This window comes from Nannospalax galili, unplaced genomic scaffold, assembly GCF_000622305.1.
Source record: "Nannospalax galili isolate Female #2095 unplaced genomic scaffold, S.galili_v1.0 scaffold514, whole genome shotgun sequence".
NCBI classification, from domain to species: Eukaryota; Metazoa; Chordata; class Mammalia; order Rodentia; family Spalacidae; genus Nannospalax; species Nannospalax galili.
In genome coordinates, this window is record NW_008336076.1 from 1,971,396 (window position 1) to 1,988,235 (window position 16,840).

Below are 16,840 nucleotides of genomic sequence, written 5' to 3' on the forward strand. Positions count from 1 at the left end.
CAGCTTAGACTTTACCTCCTCGGCTTCATGCAACAGTGTTTCAGGGCCTCCTTGTAGGGAATCCAACCTTGTCACACTTCCTCAGCTGCAGTGGCCTTTGGAACATTGTTACAAGCTACCATGATCCCCTTGGAAAACACTTTCCTAAGTGATTGTTTACAAGCAGGGAATCCCTTCGGCAGGGGAAGCTTTCAGTGGTATTTCTAGTTCAGGCTCTTTTTGCTGAAAAGAAATTTGCATTTTGAAAAGTTGGAGCCTTTCATAGGTGAGGGGGCTTGTTTCAAGGCATCTTTCCTATCATCCTAGCAAAGAACATGTTTTCTCTTGAATGCACTAGTCTCATTACAGCTATTTTGTCTACATCAATGCTATCTTCATCTTTAAATGCATTCAAGTTCCTTTCCTTGCTAAACTGCACATTTTTTATGTTTCTACTGTGAATTCTCATTATGTCTCAGTAAATATAGTGAACAAATACCATGCCACAGCCTGAGTGTTTTACTGTCTTGAAATTTGCTCTACCAAATAACTACTTTCAGCCTCAGTCAAGTTTTCAGGATAAGGTCAGACTATAACCTGACTCTTTGCCAGTCTGTAACATGAAGAGCCTCCAGCCCAGTTCCTGATAGTCCCTGTTTTCTCAGAAACTTCCTGTAGTGTCTGCATTTCCAGAGGCATTCTGGTCTTCTGAGATCTGAGCAGAAAGGCCAGTCAGCTCTGCTTATAGCTTTCTTAGGCTTCTCTAGCCCAAGATATGTGCATCTCATACATGATACTAAATCTGGTCAAGTTGGCAATGAATATTAACCATCAATAATTAATTACAGTTCGCCATTCAATGCTAGGTGCAGTAGGAAATACAGAGCAGTATAAATGTAGACAGTGATGAAGCTGGGAATCGGGGGGAAAAGTAGAAAAATGATTCATTTAAAGATTCAGTTGTATATGTTGCATCAATTCAAAAAAGGAAAAGATTTTGTGTGTCTATTTGGCTCAGATGGAAAAATGAAGCTAGGTTTTAAGGATAGGTAAATGTTCCCTGGGTAGAGGGGTGGAAGCCATTAGACAGGAAAGAAGCAGAATGAAAGGCTCAGAGGAGCCATCTGAGGTGCAGAGTGATGTACTCTATCCTGAGAACTTCGTAACGATTTATCTCATCCAAGAAGATAAACGATACTCTTGATTTGATAGTACTACTAACTGAGCTGAATGAAGGCAAATTAAATTTTCCTTATCATGTCTTTCAGTATTTATTCATTGTATATAGCACTGGGCTTCATAGAGACATTTTCACATAATACCATCTCTCTCTCCTCTCTCTCCCGCTCTCTCTTTAGTCTCCTTCATTTCCCATAGACAGTTTCTTCTACTTTTATGTCATACATACAGAAATGATTTCATATAGCTGTATTAAAATCTAGGATCTACAAATGATGAAAAAGCATATTATTTGTCTTTCTGAATCTGAATTCACTGAATAGTCTCAAGTTGCATCAGTTTGCTTGCAAAGCCCATAATTGTATTCTTTTGGGCTGAATAAAATGCCATTGTGTGTGTTTATTTATCCTGTTTTCTTTGTGCATTCCTATTGATGGACACCTAGGTTGCTTCCATAATGTGGCTATTGTGATAGTGCTGCGGTAGATCTCAATGAGAAAGTATCTCCAAGATGTGTTGACTTAAGACTCCTTTGAGTAAATACACAACGATGGCATAGCTGGGTCATATGAAAGATCTGTTATGTTTCTTGAGGAACTTCCATATTGACTTTCATAGCTCCTGGATTTGTTTACATTTCTACCCACCAGATATAAGGAGCCTTTTTTCCACCTTTACCAGCATTTGTTTTCTTAATGAATGCCATTCTGACTAGGGTAAGATGGAGCTCAGTGTAGTTTTAGATATGTCCCTGATGGCTAGTGATGGTGAACATTTTTCATGTATTCATTGGCCGTTTGTATTTTGTTTCACTTTATTACCTATATTATCTCTTTGTTATAGTTTCTTTTTCTGGATGTTACAGTCTCAAGTTTGGGTTTTAAACAAAATTAGATTATTCTAGAAAGCTGCTTTTAAAATATTTTATGTTCTGTACTTTATTTGTATTTTAGGAGGAAACCAAAAGCCAAGGCACCGCTTCCTCCTGCTGAGACCAAATGCCCGGATGTCTGTCCTGCTGATGAGTCAGTAGAGCCGCCTGCTGCCATCATGGAGCAGAATGAAAACATGGTAGACAAAGACATTGAGCTCTCAGTAGTCCTACCCGGAGATATTGTCAAATCTACCACTGTTCATGGCAGGTATGCGGCAGGGCTGAAGTATCAGGCCTCTCTTTCTCCCTCCACCCTGAAACCCTTTGTCACATGTCTTCATTTTTTTTTCCTTTGGTAAAATACTTCATTACTGAGTTCTTACCTATTTTTTTAAAAAGCAAATATTAGAATGCTCTTAAATCTTTCCAGGCAATGTTCTAATATTAAGGGCATGAATTCTACAAAATCAACCCAATGGTTCTTAAGATTTGAAATTATTTCATAGCGTGCTATGTATTTAATAAGTTTGAAAGTAAGCCTTTCCTAAAGGAATGACCCTCACTAGTACTGAGTCTATAACTCCAGCCTCCAAAGCCAGTCGTGATGTACCAGAGTCTTCCCCTCTCTTGTTACTCTTTCTACTTTGAGCTGTTGCTTTGATTTAGAAGTTAAGTCTCTTAAATGGTAATGTTTTCTTATTTACCAAAGCAAATAAATCTACCTGCACTATTAGGATTTGTTTTACTTTATTGATTTAATTTAATTAATTAAAAATGTGGATGTGTTAAAAAGAAATATTAAAAGCAAACTTTAACCAGCAAGGAGTAAAGATGTGATTTAGGAAACTGATAGTTTTAAATATTTGCATAAAAGTTGAGAAAATGGAACAAAGCCAAATGGAATTTTCCATTTCATCCTGAAATGGAAAGTTACATGAACTGTCACTGGATCTTGTTCCACACCTTTTTACATTCGGCGGAGTATTGTTATCCAAGAGTATGTGTTAGAAATTGAAGCTGTTTGACCTTAGTACGGTGTCTGTGGTGTGTGTGTGTGTGTGTGTGTGTGAAAGAGAGAGAGAGAGAGAGAGAGATAAGCAATACCACGATTATTTAATTCTTATAATCTGACTTTGTGTAGAAAACTCGTTACTCATTTAAGATAAACTCAACTTAAAGTTTATCAAAATCAAATGTGACTTTAAATTTTTTTTAAATTGATGAGAATAAACAGTTCACCTTTAGCCAATAATGCTTAGAATTATGTGTTAAATTATCATTAAGTCTCAATAAGTCACATTTTGTCATTTGCTTTTAGTGAAAGTTGTTTTTAAGGATGATTCATTCAACCCTGTTTATGAGGTTGGATGCTCTCGTGGGCTCCTGCCTGCACCTCCATTAGCCTCTTTTGAGACAGTGACCATCACCTCAGTGCCTGCCTGAGATACTGTCATACCTGGCTTTAGAATAGCAGTAATAAAAGCGATTCAGAGCAACTCAGTTTCCCTAGTTTTCCCTGAGGGTAACAGGGAACCTGCATCCATAGTCGTCTCGCTCTGTCCCAAGAACCATGGTGGGATCTCATCACAAAGGTGCCCTATTCTGAGATAGCAGAGCCATAAGTATCTAACTTATCTACTTTCAGTCTCTTGACTTAGTTTCTTCCTGAGTCTCATCTATGACTCTTTATGTTGCTATATTTCCTTCATGTACACATTTTCTTTTGATCTCATTTTTCTTCATTTCTAACTTAAAGGATCTGCATTGGTCATTTTTAACTGCGTGCATTCTTGACAGGACCCTGTTTTCTCACACTCTTTGCCTTCCAGCTGTTTTGCTTCCTCAGCCCGTAAACCTGGGTAATTTTCCATCCATCATTATTTTTGTGTATGTGAGCTTAGCTCTTGTTGAATTGCTGCTGTTTGCTTATCTATGAAAATGTATTATGCACAAATCGCTGGGATTAAACAACACTGATTATTACTGGGATTAATGAAACACTATCACTGCTTGGCATACACTGGTTTCCTCTACTTTTTTTGGGGGGTAGGGGAGAGATTCTGAGGTTCAAATTCAAGGTCTGGTGGATGCTAGGCAAGTGCTGTATCACTAAGCCATACCTCTGAGCCCTTTTCTTTTGGGAACTGATTTCCTTCAACCCAGCCTGTTTCATCCACAGATTAATCTGACCAAAGCACCTCCCAGTTTGTGCTGCCTTTGCTAAAAGGCCACTGGGCTGGCAATTTAATACTAAAGGAAGTTCAAATTACCAAGTGTGGAGATTGGAATGTGTTCATTTCACCTCTGAAATTAAGTAGGCTTTTACTACTTTCTTAAGCTTTACCACATGATTTGTTGTTCTTCTACAGATACTTTTTTTTTTTACCTTAATCCCTTTATAAACACTACTCTCTACCCCCTGCAGGACTTATGACTGTCAGTTCCTCCATTTAGCTTACATGGACTTAAATTTGACATTTTTTATATAAAGACTTCTGGTCCCTCCAGAACCATCTGTTTCCTCTGGCTTCAAACTCTTCTGAATTTCTGAAACAGTACATATTGCTGCATGCTGTGGTTTATATGTACTTATTTTCTTAATGTATTTATCATCCTATTTTTTTAAGATTTATTTTTAATCATGTATGTATGTGTGTGTGTACATGTGAGTGTATGGATGGATGGGTATGTGCACATGAGTGCAGGTGCACATTTAGGCCAGAAGAGGGTGTCAGAGCTCCTAGAGGTAGAGTTACTGGTCATGTGAGCTGCCTGATCTTGGAACTGGGAACTGAACTTGGGTTCTTTGGAAGAGCAGTAAGTGCTCTTCACCACTGAGCCATCACTCTAGCCCTGCGTTTTTCTTTTTGAGCAAACCATAAAAGCAATGAGATCATCATTCCTTCTCTTCATAGTATGTAGCGTTTTGCAATGTATTAGGAATTTGACAAGTTCATTAAAATAGATGTTATCTCTCTGAACCATGTGTGGGTAGATGTAACAGCAGCTTAAATGGTGTGCTTTGAAGATGTATTTGGAATGAACTCTAGTTGCTTTCCCAGAATCCTTTAAGGAAATTTTTTTTTTATATAGGTAGAGAGCAAGATAGGAATGCCCTCAAATAGAAATATCTTTAATTAAAAAAATGTTTAGGGTTTAAGCTTTTGGAAATATAAATTATTGATCTCAGGGTTTGATTTAGGAACTTGTTTCTAGTAATTTTATTACCTAAGAGCTACCTGTACATTGTTAATTTCTATAGACCTTACAATTAGATGATGAATTTTTATATGAAGTGTTCATGATATAAAGCCATTGTATGATTCTGAATATCTTGGGTATGACGCTGGGATGTCTTCAGGGAATGCATTTGTAGCTATTTCAGAATGTAGGCTGGGCTTTTACAAATACGACTTTGAATACCTTGGGAGTGTGATATGGGAAGTCTTGCGAGTGTGATTACAGCTCTCTCAGAAGTTCCAGCTGCTGATCAACCATTATTAAAGTGTTAATAAACACAAAATAAAAGTTCAGATTGAAAAATATATTCTACTTCTCAAAAAGTATCATGGGAAGAGTTACAATAACAAAAATAAGTTTCTTATGAACTTGCAACTTTTAAAGGGAAAATTTTCTACAGAATGACACAAGAATTTGGTGAGGGACTTGGAAAGTTTTAAGGGAGTTCAAGGGCATGAGGATTTTTTTTAGAGTACCAAAGGATTTGTAATATATATTTTTGAGACTGTCTTTTCTGAATTTGTCTAAATGTTCCTTTAATATTTATTTAATTATTTTACTTTATTTTTTTGAGACAGGGTCTCCCTGTAGCCCCAGCTGGCCTGGAATTCACTATGCCTGCCTCTGCCTCCCAGTTGCTGGGATTATAGGCATCATTACCATACCTGGCCTAACTACTTTAATATTTATTTTGATGATAGTATTTATAATGCATTTTAGTGAAAAGCGGTACCAACGTTCAACTGAAATACATTTGTAGAAAAGTGTGTGCTTCACTTTTCAGAAGCATTTTCCCCAAAATTCACCCTGAGGGCAGATGTTAAAGACACTGTCCTGTGTCATGTCATACTTCTAATGCAGAGTTTAGCCTAGAATGTTCTATTCATGGACATGGGCATACGCAGCTTTATCTTCAGAAGAGTACTCTTGTGTGTGCACAACTTTTCCCCAGAGCTTATTCTGTTGGGGAATGCAGAGGGTTGAGGGCAGCAGTAGGCCATGCACAGGGGAGAGCTGAAATCACGTTATCCTGAAATAGCATGACAGGCTGCGGCTAGTACCAGATGACTCAAGCAGTTTGTGTATACCACCTCATCCTTTGATTATATCGATAGTAGCTGCAGTGCTAATCTGAAAACTCTGGGCACTTCTGTCTACAATAATAGCATGGGTAATTGAAGGAGAAAGGAATGAAAATATCTTTATATAACAGGTAATGTGCATGTTACCTGTATACAGTGTGTATGTGTGTGAGTGATTGTACTGGTGAGTCACTGTTTTTCCTGGAGCAGCCCTTTGCTGTGTTAAAGTAAACATTAGTAACTCTTACTGTTAGAAGCAAGCTGCCTAGAAGCCGTCCTTCTTAGGGCATGATTGTGGTCTCTGCCTATGATCCTCCTGTCTCAGCCTTCTGGGTGCTAGGCTTATAGACCTTCAATACCATGCATAGCAGGAAAAGTTGATTTTTTAATGAAAAGGAGTGTACAGTCTAAATTGTCACACACACTGTATGGAAACAGGGGTATGTTTGTTGTTCCTCAGCATCAGGTGTCTGTAAATACTGCTTACTAAGTACATTTTAGTTCTTTTCCTCCTCTTTTGTGTTTTTCACCAGGTTATGCCTTTAAACCAAAATGTCCAATTTGGGAGATTTGATAAAAGCTTGTTATCCTCCTTTTTTTTTTTTTTTGGTCTTTTTGAGATGGTCTCCCTTTAGCCCCAGCTGTCCTGGAACTCACTATGTAGACCAGGCTGGCCTCGAACTCACAGAGATCTGCCTGCCTGTGCCTCGGGAGTGCTGGGATTAAAGGCATGCCCCGCCACCACGCCCCGCTTCTTAATGTACTAGGAAAACATCCTGTGCTACATTATCATACTCTTCTACAAAAGAGAGGAAGAAAAGACTATCATTCACAACAGAGAGAGGAATTTTTCTTTTATCATAAATAAGAATGTATTTTAATGTGGGCAAGTCTTAGGAGGTCATGAATGAAAACACAAGACTGATGGAACTTGAAACTAGATGTCCCAACTAGAAGTTAACAGTTGACTTCATAGCTTGCTGTGTGATCTCAAAAACATCACGTCACCTCCCTGGGCTTTTTGTGTTCAATGACTTAGAGATATTATGCATATAACTTGTGGCCTGATTTGCCTTTTCAGTGCCACTACCAGTGGATCGGGTGGTGCAGCTCATCTATTAGCTGAAGAACTCAGAAGCTTTTACACGGAGTACAGTGCCACCTGTTGGAAACAAGTAGACTAACAAAAATGATAGGTTAGGTCTTTGTGATCAGTTTTTGTTAACATACTAACAGGACAGTTATGGATACCAGAATTCAGAAGTTCACATCTTAAGTGTGTTTATTTAAAACTGTTAAATAAACTCAGTCATATAACCAGCAGTTGGGCGGTAGAGTCGGGAGGATCAAGAGTTCAAAGTAATCACCAACTACGTAGCAAGTTTGTGGCCAGCCTAGGCTACATGACACTCTGTCTCAAAAACAAATGAAACAGTAAAAACTCAAGAAAACTATAAAATAATGTCAAATACGTGTTTATAATGTAGCCTTGCATAAACCATGTTTTTTACTTAAAAATTGTACTTAAAAAAGAGTACTTACAATTTTGGTCCAGGACTTGTTAAACTTGCTTCAATCATGATAACTTTCACTAAAAAAAAAATTTATGTAACCCTGAGTATATAGATGCATAAAATAGGTATATAAGTTAAATGTAAATACAGAAATTTATTTTAAAACAATTTTAGATATACATGTACTTTTAACATTTATTAAAAATGAAAGCAAGTTTGCATACTAATAAGGTAGACATACTTGTTTATTTTTATATAAAGATTTAAATTTGGACTGAATATTTGATAGTGTTTTGGGGACTTGAATAATGTTTTGATTTTGTAATTGTTAGAGCTAAGAAAAACAATTTGCATAAATGCATAGCACAAAATTGTAGAAGTATGTTCAGGGCCATTACAGTAATTGTTGGAAATTCTGTCCTAGTCTCAAGCCAAAATTCACTTAACAGTTTTTAATGAAACTCAGAGCAAGTAACTCAAATAGTAGTTTTTAAAATTAAGCATTCTAACTCAGTAAAACCCAAAGATACGCTTACTTGCTGATGAATGATGCTAAGAAAATGTGCTGTTTTTTTTTCCATAATTATTTCCTTGTATTTCTTTAAGAGTGGAAAACTTTGTGTGTGCAGTGAAAACACGGCAGTATGTAACGTGCCGACTTTGACTCTGTCACTTTGTTGGTGTTGTGTGGTGTGATGGCGTGTACAGTGACACGTATGCATGCTGTGTGTTCAGAATCCAGGCTGCAGTGAAGTTGCATCATGCAGAGCAGGTAGGCTTTGCCAGAAACATCTCAGATTCATTATGTGTTTGATTTTGAATTAATTTTTGGTCCCTGCACATTCCAATTTTTTTTTTTACTATTGTTAAACATTTTGCAACTCCCCACATTTAATTATGTGACCCTGAAGGGTTTCAACCAACAGTTTAAGAAGCTGCGGTTTAGAACCTTAGGCAGCTGGAGCTCCTGAAAAGAAAACTTCAAATTTTAAATATTGACATATTTAAACATAAGAGCACTGCTTGAGTTTTTAAGTGATAGGACTGAAAGCTCCTGTAATCTAGGCTCTGGTTTCGTACTCTGGCCTCCTGCTTGGGATAGAAATTATGGGGGTGATAGATTGATCACTGATGTCCTCAGACCATTGTCTTTTCCTTTCCTCATTGGAGATTTCCCATCCTTGGACAGTCTAGAAAGTTTGAAAATTCTGATAATCTGGAAATTTTAGGATATAAAATCATTATTAAGCAGGCAGATTACAACTATTAACACTGTGGTGTCTAATCAAGTCACATGGACCTGTACATATATACACACAGCTACCTGTTGTTGATTGATTACTCCTTTTAAAAAGGAGATTTGGTTTATTTTTACTGTGTATGTGTGTCTCGATGTGTGGGTGTGCTTACGTGAGTGCAGGTGCCAAGAGAGGCAAGAAGGTTTCAGATCTCCTGGAGCTGCAGTTACAGGCAGTTGTGGGCTACCTGCAGTGGGTGCTGGGAACTGAGCTCACATTACATTCTCTGCTAGCCACCTTTCTAGCCCCTACTGGTGTTTTCTTTTTTATGTTTTAAATTTATTTTTATTTTATGTGTGTGTGTTTTGCCTGCATACATGTACGTATACCCATATTGCACAATGCCCACAGAGACCAGAGGAGGGCATCAGATCCTCTGAAGCTGGAGTTATGATGGTTGTTAGCTGCCATGTGGGTGCTAGGAATAGAACTCAGGTCCTCTGCAAGAGCAGACAGTGATCTTAACCATTGAGCCATCTCTCCAGCCCTCTCCTAACTTTAAAAAAGATCAATATTATATTGTACTTTGTATACTATCTTATATCCCGATTTTGTTGAGTTAATGATTTTCCATTTTTTAATCAATAAACTTTAACTTTCTCTATTGTCCATATTCAAATGGCTCCAATTATAAGATATATTTGTGATATTTTTATATATAAAAATATATGTATGTATGTATTTTTTTTTTTTTTTTGGTTTTTTTGAGACAGGTTTTCCCTGTTGCCCCAGCTGGCCTGGATTCACTATGGCGACCAGGCTGGCCTCGAACTCCCAGAGATCCACCTGCCTCTGCCTCCTGAATGCTGAGATTAAAGGCATGAGCCACCACGCCTGGCTGATATATATGTATTTTTAAAAATACAAAATATATGCATGTGTATGTATAAGTTACTTTTCTCATTACTGTGACCTAATATCTGAGAAGAGATAATGTAAGGGAGGAAGGGTTTATTTTGGCTCATGGTTCAAGGAATACCAATACCATGTATCATAGTGGGGAAGACAAGGCAGCAGCTGTAGCCTACAGCCGTGGTTGTAGGAGCTTGCTTACACCTGGGGTATCTGGAACCATAGAAAGGAGAAACAAGAGCTTAGCTGGCTTTTTCCTTTATTCCTGTTTTTTCAACCTGGAACCCCAGATGGAGTAGTACCACCCACCCACTCACATTCCAGGTGGGCCTTCCTTTTTCAGTTAATCACTTCAGACATGCCCAGAGATGTGTCTCCTGGTGTGTCTCAATGTAGTCGGGTTGACAGTGAAAACTAGCCAAACCAAGATAGTGTACATGTGTGTTCAGAGGATATGTTCTTTTGCTGTTTGGTTGAAATTTTTTGTTTGTATGTATTTTGATTTTTTTTGTTGTTGTTGTTTGTCTTGTTTTGTTTTGTCTGCAGCTCAGGCTGGTCTTGAGCTCCGAATCCTCCTTCCTCAACTTCCCTAGCTTTAAAACAGGTCTAACAATGGGTATCTTCTTAAATTACAGTTTATATGAAAGTAAATATTCATAATTTATTCTGAAAATATCATCTAAGATGATTGACCTGGTAAAGCTCAGCATAAAATGAAGGTTTTCAAAGGAAAAATGGTTGTACCCTTAATCTAGTTTTAGTTCACTTTTGTTCTGTTTTTGAGACAGGGTCTCACTATATAGCCCTGTATGGCCTGGAACTCTCCATGTATACCAGGCTGGCCTTGAACTGACAAATATCCACCTGCCTCTGCCTCCTGAGTCCTGGGATTAAGACATGCACTACCATGCCTGGAGATATATACATATACATACATTTATATACATAAATGTATATATATATATATATATTATATGTATAGAATATATACACATGCATATAAAATATATATACACGTATATATTATATACACATGTATATAATATATATAAAATAATATGACAGTTTAATGATGACTTATTCTATTATTATCTTCAGATCTTGGTACCATCTTTGGAATGTTTCTTGTCGCACAGTTAATAAATATTCTCAGTTCCAAGATGAGATTTGTTTATTACGTTTGGATGCACTTTTTTTGGTTTGTTAGCATTGCGTTTTCTCTGAACTCATATGAAATGGATGGGTTAGCACAGTGTAGCTAACCATGAAAAAAATGGAGGGTGCTCTAAAATTTTTGTGTACTATAATTTGGGTTGTTGACACACATTTGTAAGGCAGAGAAACAATTCAACTCAACTCTATTTTTAAGATTTATTTGAAATATATAAAATACTTTGCTACTAGGGCAGATTTTAAAACTCATAGTAAGGAAGAATAATACTCAGAGCTTCTTACCAATTTGTGAAAGATGGGCCCTCATTTTGAGGGAAGTTCTTGTGAGCGCCCTTTATCACAGAGTCATCACTAAGAATGCTCCCTTTTGCTCTCAGCTGTCCCAGATTGGATGATAAATTATCTAGACACTCTGTTTTTAAGTGACCTTCTTTAAACATGTGCATGGATTAGAAATTCACCAATGTCATTTTGCACACCTTGCGTTTCTGAAAGCTTTTGTATTGTGACCTATATTTTTTTGGTATCCAGTTAGATCTTTAAAACATAGAAATAGTTATCAAAATCAGGGCAAGATTGCCACTACTATGTGTCCAAATGCGGAAAGGATCCCAGAGGATTTAGGAAGAATTTGGTGAAGTCTTTTATCTATGCAGTAAAAGTGCAGTACTTAGCAGATAGCCTATTCTAAACCATTCATTTCACCATGATGGACAATACTTTGAATCACTGGGATGCTAAAATATAGCTGAAGATATTGGATTGGGGAGTCAGGAAGTTCTAATCCTGAGAGTCCTCCAATTTATACGTATTGTGCATAAAATGCTCATGTAGTTTATTTTTTAAATTTTATTTTGTATGAGTGTTTTTCCTGAATGTATGTAAGTGCACATGCATGTAGTGCCCATGGAGGCCAGAAGAAGGCATCCGATCTTCTGGAACTGGCCATGTTGGTGCTGGGAACTGAACTGTCCTCTGCAAGAGCAGCCAGTGCTCTTAACCACTGAGCCATCTATCTCTACAGCTGCCCCTTGCCCTGTGTTATTTCTAAAGTTCATTTTTGTCATTCATAAAATGGGAGTAGCTTTCATGGTGGGTATGAGTTCAAATGGGATAATAGATATCAATCAGATGCAGAGAGCAGTTATTTATTAAAGCAAGTTGGAAATCTCATAAGAATTTCTTCATGTCAGAATGTTCTTAAAGAAATTTTTTTGGTATCAGGTGTTCTTTAAATCTGCCTTCCAAGAAATCGGTATTGTGTAAATAATACTCATGCAAAACGAACTGTAATGTGATAGATCCAAACTCAAAGTGATGTGATAATGAGGAGGAGCAGGACTTCCATGAGGAGGTGATGGTCAAGTTTCTCACACAGTCCTTACCCACTGTAATGTGATAGATCCAAACTCAAAGTGATGTGATAATGAGGAGGAGCAGGACTTCCATGAGGAGGTGATGGTCAAGTTTCTCACACAGTCCTTACCCACTTGATTACTTTGCTGTGGGCTTCAGGTGCTCCTTCCTTCGGCAACAGGAAGGTGGACATTTTTCTTCTGGTCAGCCATAGTCAAACCCTGTTAGCCAATGGCTGTCAGGCAAATCAACTCAGGATCATTTTCCTTAAATCCAAATTGTCTTTGGTAAAAATAATTTGGCATCCAGGTGGATAATTCTCAGCAGGTATATTCAAGAGTTGATTTCATGTTCTATGGGGGCAGTATGTGAGTGGTTGGTCTATGAAGTGACCATTGGATGTAGTACCTGCTTCAAGATTCCTGTCTTACCTTTATAATGTTAGGACTCCATTACAGCAGAGCCAGGACACCTGCTCTTCTGGTTGAGATCAGCTCTTCATGCTTTACTGTCAAATGTCGAGCTTTCATTTAAGTATTTAAAGTATTTGAACTTGTCTGAGGCTTTGTTTGGAAAAGGTACTAGCCCTCCTTACTGTGAATTGGTTACTTTTTTGTTGCTGCGATATAAAACCATGACTAAGGAAACTTACAGAAGGAACAGTTCATTTGGTTTATGGTTCCAGAAGGATAAGAGTCCATCATGGCTGGGGAGGCCTGGCAGGATGAAGCTGGAGAAGTTCATGTCTTCCAGCGTGAGCAGGATACAGAGTGACAAACTGGAAGTGGGTGAGGCTGTGAACTCAAAGCCTGCCCCCAGTGACATGCTTCCTCTAACAAGGACACATTTCCTAAACTTGCCAAAACAGCACCATCCGCTGAGGACAAAGTGGTCAAATGCTTGAAGCCTCTGGGGCACATTCCTCCTTCCTACCACAGTTTTATATGAAACAAGGCTATTAGATGAATTTGTTAACTCAAGATAGTTTTCCAGTAAGTATTTTTTCCTAAAGCACATGAGTCTCCTTTCAGCCAGTTTCTCCTGCATCCATTATTGCACAGAAATCTCAGTGGTATATTACTTTCTAGATTTCTTAACATTGATATTCAAGCAGAATTACCTAAGAGAAAATAGCCACTGGTTTCTCTGAAGTCCTCATGCAACACCACCATCTACACTGTGTGCGTGGCATAGGTTTTAGGTCCTGGGAATAAAGATTGCTAAGTCATGGTCCTGCTAGAGAGAGTTTGCATCTAAGTTTACATGGACCATACATAGTACCCTGTGACCACTGTGCTCTGATGGTCTCAATAGGATTGTCCTGAGCCCCATCACACTTCCCGAGGATTGTCCTTAGTGATCCTGTATAAATTCCCAGTGTTCTTGGTTTCCCACAGGTTCTCATTGATCTCACCAGTTCTAGGTTCTTATTTTTCAGTCTTTACCCTTCTCTTTCTTGCTCTGAAAGAATCAAGAAGCTGCTGCAACATTAGTGATGGTTTGGGGGCCGCCAAGAAGATGTTAGTAAGCACATCACATAGCAAGCCATTTGAACTTGCCCTTCTAACCCCGAGCCCCTCCCCTCTGGGTTCCTTCAGTACTGTCTTTTCCCTGCAATCCTGGTGTCTTTCCACTTGCTAGTTCTTCCTTCTGACCCTTTGTCCTCTTCCTGTGTTGCTTCTGATCCTATCAATTCCCAATAAAATATATCTGCAGTCTGACTCACTTAAGTTTCCACCATCTCCCACCCATCTTTTACTTTTTTCTTTTCTTATTCTTTTTTTGAGATGAGGCCTTTGTATGTAGCCCAGACTGATCCTGAGTTCTCCACACCCCTGCCTCCAAAATGCTGAAATTATAGCCAAGATAGGTATGTACCAAGTTTCCCACCTCAGTCCTTGCTAGAGCCTTCTGACCTCCCGGCCTTTCTAGCTCACTCTGTACAAGCTCAGGTCTTTGCCCCAGAGGCCTTTAAAAATGCTGTGAGATTATAACTCTGATTTTATGCCTGCTGCATTCACACTTGCCAGCTGTTTTGCTTTTTAAATACTCTGCCTCCAGGGCTTGGGGTCTCCATATTCCCAGTTGAGCTGACAAGTGAACTTTCCCCAGATAACCAGTTCCCTCCAGGTATTTAGTGCCATTTGTTTCCAATTAGGAAAAACCCCTACCTTTCCCTACTTTTCATCAGTATTTGTGACCATCATATCTTATGTGTAATTTGCTTGTTTATTGTTTTATTTCTAGAGCAGGGCTTTATAAACTGGAGCATACAAGAGAACAGGCTAGGATGCCTGTCAAAGCTCAGATTGTTATAACTCATCCCTAGAGCTTCTGATTCAGTGTCTGGGCAGAGGCTGTGGGCTTGTGTTTCTGTCATGTTCCAAGCACATGCTGATACTCCTGGTGCACAGACTCTACTTGAGAACTGTATTCTAGAACTGTTCTATCCAGGATGGCAGCCACTCACTACATGGGTTTACTTCAGTTGAATTTTATACTTTGGTGAAATTAGAAATTCAGGTTGTTAGTTCACAAGCTCAGTGGCTGCTAATTAGATAGTACAGACTTAAAATATTTCCGTGACTGTAGTTACTATCTAAAGATAGATTTCATTTTTGCTTTTATATTTTTTCCCTCCTAAAGTTATATCCTCATGTTTATGCATCTAGTCTGCCTAGGGCTTACATCAGTGAAAGATATAAGGAACATACCCAGGTTTTATATTTTTTCAGGAAACTAATTTTCCCCAAACCACTCACTGAGAATTCAGTTCCTGTCCCCAGAAATCTAAAATAGCAGTAGACATTCAGTATTAGATTTGTTTATGTATTGGAACCTATAGCAGAACCTTCTGATATGTTGTTGCATTTATCTTGGAATAGGAATATTTTTAATATAAATGGGCATTTGTGGTTGTCATAAAGAATTGAACTTTGAATTATATCATGAGAGAATAAAGTCATGAAGAAGTCCCTGGCCAGCAGGTGAAGGTGCTGAGTTGGATCTCTGGATCTCCACATGTGCACTGTGATTGTACACCCACATACATCATGTATACACACACAATAATAATAAATAACATATATATTTTAAAGAGAAGTCCTAATTTTCAGTTGGCTTTCAAAGAGGCATTTTAAATAAATATTTAGGCAATATTAAGTTCAAAGTTCATTATAAAATTCTGATAACATGTCTGTTGTTTTTTTTACAGTGCACCCTGGTATAAATGATGATAGATAACCAAGTTGAAGAAATGGGCCTTTATTTTAATATTTTTGGCTACTTACCCCCATTAATTTGACTAACATTTATTGTATCCTAGAATTAAGTACCAATAAGATATATCCAGTGGTTGTACAAAGAATGTTAAATTTCTCTTTTTAAAACTGGAAAATATTTTTCTTAAATGTAATGAAAGAATGAGAAATGATGGCATAAAACACAGCAGAAAGGAAACTTCAAACCAAAACTTTTATTACTGGTTTTGCCATGTTCATTTATTTTATATTTTTGGCAGAGATTCTAAGCAAGGATATATTTAGGAAGGAAAAGGTGTTCAGGTTTAAAGTTTTAGTGTTTTCACATTTATTATTTGACACATTTACATAAAGAGAAATAGAAATATGATCAGCACATGTCACTATTTATAAACAAATAATAGTGGGTAGCTCCCCATTTGGTTGGTAGTGAAAACTCTTCTTCTTCCGGCTTAGCTGTATTTGAAATTATATTTACTCTAGACATTATCTAACTTTAAATATTTATTTTCAATTTTTATTTCTGTATGGTGTGTGTGTATGTGGACATGTGAGCAGGTGCCTGCACCAGAAGATGGCATTGGAGCCCCTGGAGCCAAGTTACAGGTGGTTGTGAGCTACCCCATGAGGGTACCAGGAACCAAACGTGGGTCCTCTGGAAGAGCAGGAATCACTCTTAACCTGAGCCCATTATTTAACTTTATTGATTAACAAAGAATAATGCTACCGTCCCAAATCTAGAATGGTGTATGACATCAGTTGCTGTCACTGAATAGTTACTATATCATTCCAAAATAAACTTTTGTGTGACCAGTATATTGTTTGCTTCTGGATGAAATTTAAAACATGCTATTCAGGGCTCAAAGAGATGTCTCAGTGGTTAAGAACACTGGTTGTTCTTGCAGAAGACCTGGGTCCAAATCCCAGCACCCACATGGCAGCTAACAACTGTCTGTAACTCCCATTTCAGGGGATCTGACGGCCTCTTTTATCTTCCACAGGCATTGTATGACATGGGTGCATGCACACGCAT

At 37.9% G+C, this 16,840-nt stretch overlaps 1 protein-coding gene across 7 annotated transcripts in view; it reads left to right on the top strand.

Annotated features, from left to right (window-relative positions):
* Cobll1 (cordon-bleu WH2 repeat protein like 1) overlaps window positions 1-16,840 on the top strand; it is a 168,771-nt gene that overhangs the window by 97,078 nt on the left and 54,853 nt on the right. For all 7 annotated transcript variants that reach the window (XM_029562410.1, XM_029562414.1, XM_029562413.1 and 4 more), the window contains exon 2: window positions 2,112-2,300. In XM_029562410.1, the coding sequence (XP_029418270.1) occupies window positions 2,112-2,300 (189 nt within the window). The remainder of the gene's footprint in view (window positions 1-2,111; window positions 2,301-16,840) is intronic.